The sequence below is a fragment of the Triticum aestivum genome, chromosome 3B, assembly GCF_018294505.1.
Source record: "Triticum aestivum cultivar Chinese Spring chromosome 3B, IWGSC CS RefSeq v2.1, whole genome shotgun sequence".
In the NCBI taxonomy this organism is placed as follows: Eukaryota; Viridiplantae; Streptophyta; class Magnoliopsida; order Poales; family Poaceae; genus Triticum; species Triticum aestivum.
The window spans coordinates 682,585,955-682,593,177 of NC_057801.1; the positions used below are offsets into that span (position 1 = coordinate 682,585,955).

The following is a 7,223-nucleotide window of genomic DNA, read 5'->3' on the forward strand; positions in this document are numbered from 1 at the left end:
ACAACGCCTTTAGGTCAAATTCTTCCCCCATGTGCTCATCCCACGCACGTACACATGTTCCATTCCACAGTTTTAAGAGTTCTTCAACTAATGGCCTTAGGTACACATCAATGTCGTTGCCGGGTTGCTTAGGGCCTTGGATGAGCACTGACATCATAATGAACTTCCGCTTCATGCACAACCAAGGAGGAAGGTTATACAAACATAGAGTCACAGGCCACGTGCTATGGTTGCTGCTCTGCTCCCCAAAAGGGTTAATGCCATCTGCGCTTAGACCAAACCATACGTTCCTTGGGTCACCTGCAAACTCCTTCTAGTACTTTCTCTCGATTTTTCTCCACTGCGAACCGTCAGCGGGTACTCTCAACTTTCCGTCTTTCTTACGGTCTTCTGCATGCCACCGCATCACCTTCGCATGCTCTTTGTTTTGGAACAAACGTTTCAACCGTGGTATTATAGGAGCATACCACATCACCTTGGCAGGAATCTTCTTCCTGGGGCACTCACCCTCGACATCACCAGGGTCATCGCGACTGATCTTATAACGCAATGCACCGCATACCGGGCAAGCGTTCAAATCCTCGTACTCACCACGGTAGAGCATGCAGTCATTAGGGCATGCATGTATCTTTTGCACCTCTAACCCTAGAGGGCATACAACCTTCTTTGCTTCATACGTACTCTCGGGCAATTCATTGTCCTTTGGAAGCATATTCTTTATCATTACCAGCAACTTTCCAAATCCCTTGGCAGATACACCATTCTCTGCCTTCCATTGCAGTAATTCAAGTGTGGTGCCCAACTTTTTTTTGTCAGCTTCGCAATTCGGGTACAACAATTTCTTGTGATCCTCTAACATGCGTGCAACTTCGTCCTCTCCAGATCACTTGCGCAGTTTCTCTTTGCATCGGCAATGGCCCGACCTAGATCATCAGCGGGCTCATCTGATGCCTCTTCTTCAGCTTCTTCCTGCATTGCCGGCTCAGCTTCTTTCCCCACTGTTGTATCATCGTATTCAGGGAACCCATGGCCAGGATAGCCGTCGTCGTCCTCTGCTTCTTCATTGTCTTCCATCATAACCCCCATTTCTCCGTGCTTGGTCCAAACATTATAGTGGGGCATGAAACCGGACTCAAATAGGTGGACGTGAATGGTTCTTGACGTAGAGTAACTGTGACCATTCTTACAGCCAGCACATGGACAAGGCATAAAACCATCCGCCCGCTTGTTTGCCTCAGCGGCAAGCAGAAAAGTATGCACGCCATTAATGAACTCGGGAGAGCATCTGTCATCATACATCCATTGTCGGCTCATCTTCATTACACAACACCGAATAGACCAAATTAATACAAGTTCATACATAAAGTTCATACATAAAGTTCATATACAACACTTAATTAAATGCAACATACAAATAACTCTCTAGCTAAAGAATTTAAATGCAACAAAAAATGCGATGAAGATCGCAACTAAGGTAACAATTGATCTAACAGCATAATGATACCAAGCCACACTATCAATGGCATATTTTCTAATCTTTCTAATCTTCAACCTCATTTTCTCCATCTTGATCTTGTGATCATCGACGACATCGGCAACATGCAACTCCAATTCCATCTTCTCCTCCTCAATTCTTTTCAGTTTTTCTTTCAAATACTCGTTTTTTCTTTCAACTAAATTTAACCTCTCGACAATAGGGTCGGTTGGAATTTTCAGTTCACATACCTCCTACATAAAAATATCTATGTCAACTTGATGGGCATAATTTGTCATAAATACGAAATGCAACAACTAGTTTTAAAAGAGAATATACCACATCCGAATCATAACAAGGACGAGGGCCGACGGGGACGGATATCAAAACCATGGCACTATGTATAACAAACAACATACGGGTAAGATAATTATACGAGTAACTATATATCCAAATCACACAAACATCAATTTGGTAATGTAAAACATTCATGAACAAGAGCCTCACCACAAAGTGGTGCCGGCGACGGGACGGTGCGGACGATCGACGGTGGTTACGACGGAGATTTAGAAGGCACTAAGTAAACCACACCTACATATGCAAACTAAGTGTTATTTTTGACCTCAAATTGCATATAAATCAAATACTAGCAAATATAATTCCTCCCAAATTAATCACTATACAAAGCATTGCAAGAGCTAATCTAGCAATGAGAGTTGAAAGGACAAAGTTGCTAACCTGTGTGATCATTTGAATGGATGGGGGCCTTCAAATCTAGACAAATTTTGGGCAAATTTTATGAGGAGCTCGATGAAGAGAGGGGAAGAACAGAGGATGTGAGGGGAAAGGGGAAGAACAGAGTGGCTCGGCTGGACGAAGGGTTTATGTAGGTCGACCTTTAGTACCGGTTCGTGCCACGAACCGGTACTAAAGGTGCTGGAGGGGCCCCAGACTGACAACACCTTGTCACCACCCTCTTTAGTACCGGTTCGTGGCACGAACCGGTGCTAAAGTTTCGCCACGAACCGGTACTAATGAGAACGGCCGGCTAGCCGTTGGAACCAGCACTATTGGACACATTAGTGCCGGCTCAAAATCAAACCGGCACTAATGTGTCTCATATTAGGTCCTTTTTCTACTAGTGTTGTTTTCACCGACGAATCACCGTCATCCCGTTTCGCATGAAAATTGGCAAGCACTCTTGTTACACTAACAAGAACATCTACGAAAAAATTCAGATCTTTTAAATTTTATTTACTATTTATTTTGAATTTACTGTTCATTTGGGAGCATATGCTCCCAAGAGCCAAAACGCCCTTATATATACAAACAATACTTGTCATCTGTTCGGGATCACGTCTTATTCTCCATTTGGCACCGATGTAAATCCAATAAAATTATGAAATATATGTGTTCATGGGATCCCCTGCATTCTTAGTCTGATTATCATACTTCGGTCAGTAGTGCTCAGTTAGTTAGGTGGCCAATGTTTTTCCTCGCAGTCTTGACACTTCTTATATTCAGTTTAGTGGGATCATATGATATCCACAATCACAACAGCCACAACTTCTTGTTAAGCTGGACACAGAAATTTGTTTTAGAGCAAACTGTTTCTACACCTTCGCATATGTTCATCAAAGTCTTATACAGTGTCTACTGTTTTTTTTTCTGCGGGTACAGTGTCTACTGGTTAAAAGCAAATCACTGCTCGAAGGAGCATGAGAGCAAAGCCATACTTGAGCAAATCTACTGACGGGTTTTAAAGCTCAACCCGACGTAGCACAACCCAAGTGGAGCACCTAATCATCATTTTACAGGGAAGAGTAGAATCACTAGCAGGTCTCTAGAATTGCATACTACTTAGATCACCCATGATGAATGAGAGTGGCAAGCTTCTGATGCTTTCAGAGAATAGCTCCGACGACATATTGCGTCGAGATTTCTTACTCTTCCGTGGTGTCATAAGTCGTCTCTCTTTCCGAAGCTTTTGAAAAGCACCGCTCTGTTACGTTGTCCCGATAGCACGCATCGGAAGCGTTTCCTTAGTGTACGCACAATTCTCAGCCATATAAGCAGATTTTTTCAGCTTCGGCCACCTTAACTTCAGCCCATCATAGCGCCATGTCATGGGATGAATCGGCAGACTCCCTTGTCCGGACCTCCACTAGCTGCAGAGTTTGACTGTGCATGCCACTGTCTGCGCCCAATACTTGAGCCGAGCTTTCACTTGGTCTGGATCATCACCTATCAAAGCCAACGGTAATTGATCAGCCATGAGATTTATCATGAAGAAGAAACTAATCACCGAGAAAACAGAATGTCATCATCAAATGAATAGCAAATCAAACAGATTTCCCTAACATGCTTTACTACATGTGAACAAGTCATACCAGGGCCGGAGATCTTCCAGTCCGGGATGGGCGGCGCCGCCACCGCGGCGGGCTCCAGCTGCCCGACCAGAGTCCTCTGCTCGTCGAGGAACCTCCGCGTCATGGAGTAGCAGAGCTCCAGACCAGGGAGCGTCCCGCAGAGGCCCGGGATCTCATGGTAGGAGAATCCGAATCCGAGGTCGAGGCAGCCCTTGAGCTCCTCCAGGTCCTCCTCCGTCAGGCTCCTGGTCCTCCCCACCGCGCCACCACCGGAGGCCGCCTCGAGCATGACGCAGCTGCCCGTCCGATGCCTCCGCGGCTGCCGGCCTTTGCTGATGCTGGTTGTAGCGGTGGCGCTGGACGCCGGCAGATGCGGCTGCGAGGAGAAGTAGGAGGTGGAGATGATGGCCGCCATTCTCTTGTTCTCTTGAGACCTTGTCTTGGTCTGTGGTTTGCTTGCTGCTCTGCGTTTTGGCTTGTGGTTCTGGAGCTGCGGTGCCTCAGGTTGGCTTGGGTTCTGCCTTATTTATAGACAGGCCAGAGAACTAGCTGTACTGGAAGAAACAAAGTTTACTTTTGGATTTGTTTGGTCCTCCTAGGTAGTAACTCATGGATGCCTACCTTTTCTCGCTAATTTTGCCAAGAAAACATTTTTGGAGGAGCTTTAGTACACTTATCGTAGATTAAGCTGTTTATACATGTCCTAATTATTAAATTTATGATCCACTCAACTCAAGACATTTCGGCTCCCATGTCATTATTAAATTCATGCTCCAACCAATTGCTTTAAAAGTCCAAACTGATAGAGAGCTGAACAATATATTTGAACACTGATGGCCTAGCAGTCTTTTCTTCTAAACTAAAAGAGGGCGCATGCTTAATAATTCGTTGATCCACATCATGGTCTGAATGAGTTTTTCCTCGGCAGTCCTGTGTGGCGGACAAGTATGAAATAAAGCATGGCCTTTGTCTTAGTGACGACTGATGAGTAAATGTCACTCTTGCCGCCGCTGCTGTCTTCTCCAGCTACAAGACAGGATCAAACGTAAATGATGGATAGGGGAGTGGAGTGGACCGAAAATTACGTGCACTACGACATACAGTATTCGTCATGGACGGGACGTGCGGAATGAACGACTCTCTCGTATCGTACGTGGCCTTAGATCTTGTGCAATGGGAGATGCTTAGGAGAGGTGCTTAGAGAAATAAACCAGAATTTTTTTAAGCACCGATGCTTATTTGTACAGGGTAGACGCTTAACTAAGCATTTCTCCTATAGAAATAGGCACCGGTGCTTCAGAAAAACCCGGTTTATTTTTCTAAGCACCTCCCTAAGCATCTCCCATTGTACAAGGCCTTATTGCCCCGCATGCGCGCCTACCACATCATCATCACTCCCACTCCCACTCCCACTCCCAGACCAAGTTTTTACGTAGTACTGACATTGCACATTTTTACTTGCGCACTCGACGTAGTATAAATGATCGAATTCCATCATCTTCGTGAAATGACCGGTAACTAAATAAACAACAGGGCGATTCCTTGCGTTGTTCTCAGAACCCACAGGAGCGGGCCAGCAGCTGGTCCGTCCCACCTGGTGACGGTTTGCGTATCGCTCCGTCGATTGCGGGGCGATTAGGGTTTCGGGCGTTCTTCCTCATCCACAGCGCTCGTCTGCGATCGATCGCCATCGCCCTGTCCTCGATCGATTGATCGTCCGTCTCTCGCATCCAAGCGAGCCTCGTCGTAAAGCCCACCACCAAAGCCTTCTGTGTGCTCCCTAGGACGCACGGTCGTAAGACACCAAAACCCTAGGAGGTGCTCGGCGGCGGCTCTGGGCCGATAGGAGGCAGATGGAGGGAGTAGCAGGGATGTTGAGGAGTCTCAAGCTGTCGGAGGAAGAGAGAAAAGGGGTCAAGATCCGGCTGGGGGGAAAGGAGAAAGGGAAGGGATCGGAGTCTCAGGCGGTGGGGAGAGTGGTGTCCGAGAAGCCGGCTCATCCAGATGCGATCTGCCTCTCCTTGGGGCGGATCTGGTGCCCGATAAAAGGAATTGACTGCAAGGAGGCCGGGGATAATAGGTTTGTGTTCACCTTCAAACAGGAGTCTGGTAAGCGGAAGGCACTTGAGGACGGGTCGTGGATGTTCGATAAAGATCTTGTGGTGGTGGAGGACTATGATCCAAGAAAGAGAATAGAGGACTATGATTTCAACGACATCCCTATATGGGTGAGAATCTTCAGTCTTCCTCTTGGTATGATGAATGAAACCATAGCGGAGGAGATAGGCAACATCATCGGGCGATTTGTTGAGGTGGATGCTGGTGTGGATGGGAGAGCAATTGGCAAATTTTTACGGGTGAAAATCAGGATGAACATAGAGAAGCCAATCATGAGAGGGTTTACCCTAGATGATGATGATGTGAAGGAATCACATAAGAGAAAGAAGGACATGTGTATTGATGGGAAGGAGGGTGAGGAGGAAGAAAGTCTCTGATGTCGCTTCGAATATGAGTTCTTGCCTGACTTTTGTTATACATGCGGCTTCATCGGACATGTGGCCAAGGAGTGCTCTATCAAGATGAAGAAAGGTGAGGATCCTCAATTTGGCCCTTGGCTTAGAGCAGATGGGGGGAAGAGGAGGTTTGCTCATGAGGAAGACCGCAGTTGGGAGGGAAGGGGGGGCAGTGCAGGAGGATTCCGGCAATATGGGTATAGCCGTGCAGGAGGAAGAATGGGGAGTGGGAGTGGCAGTGATAGCTTATCTTGGAGGAAGGAGGATGCTCGGGAGGGAGATGGCAAAGGAGGCAGAGCTGATGGGAAAGAGGAAGTCACGAGTCCTGCAAAGCTGATGACTAATAAGGCGGCACATGGTGGTAAGCCAAGGAAGTTGAATATGAATGAGGCTGGTGCACAGGCTCCGGTCACATGTGATAACATGACCCAGGGGAAAGAGGTGGCCTTGCTTGAGCAGCATGCCAAGCTGAAGGAGAAATCACAGATGTCGCTCCCTAAGGAGCAAGTGGAGGAAAAGAAGAATGGCCCAGTAACACAGCCACGGGCGTCCGCTGAGGGCAAGGTGGGGGCGGGCGAAAAGCAAAACCCGAAGAAAGGGGGGACGTTCCATCGGATTCCCAGGAAGAAGGAAATTAAGAGGGACGCAGGGCACAACAGCGAGCCTATACTGGGACACAAGAGATGCCATGAGGAGGGCGAGGTAGGGATGGAGGTGGATGCTAAGAGAGGGAAGCTGGTGGAGGAGGGAGTGGTAGTGGGCGAATGTACGGAGGGAACAGCAAACAACAACATTGATGTTGATAAGATATCGGCCGGGCTGTCCGAGCAGCCCCGCCGGACACAATGAAAATCATCAGTTGGAACT

General features: G+C 47.3%; 1 protein-coding gene across 1 annotated transcript; it reads right to left on the reverse strand.

The window, feature by feature from the left end:
- Positions 1–3,071: 3,071 nt before the first annotated feature.
- LOC123071701 (uncharacterized) lies at positions 3,072–4,357 on the reverse strand. The gene is made up of 2 exons (XM_044495287.1): positions 3,865–4,357; positions 3,072–3,718 (listed from the first exon to the last, which is right to left on the reverse strand). Exons 1-2 carry the CDS (start codon positions 4,256–4,258, stop codon positions 3,639–3,641), a joined length of 474 nt encoding a protein of 157 aa, XP_044351222.1. The 5' UTR covers positions 4,259–4,357; the 3' UTR covers positions 3,072–3,638.
- Between the last annotated feature and the right edge of the window lie 2,866 nt (positions 4,358–7,223).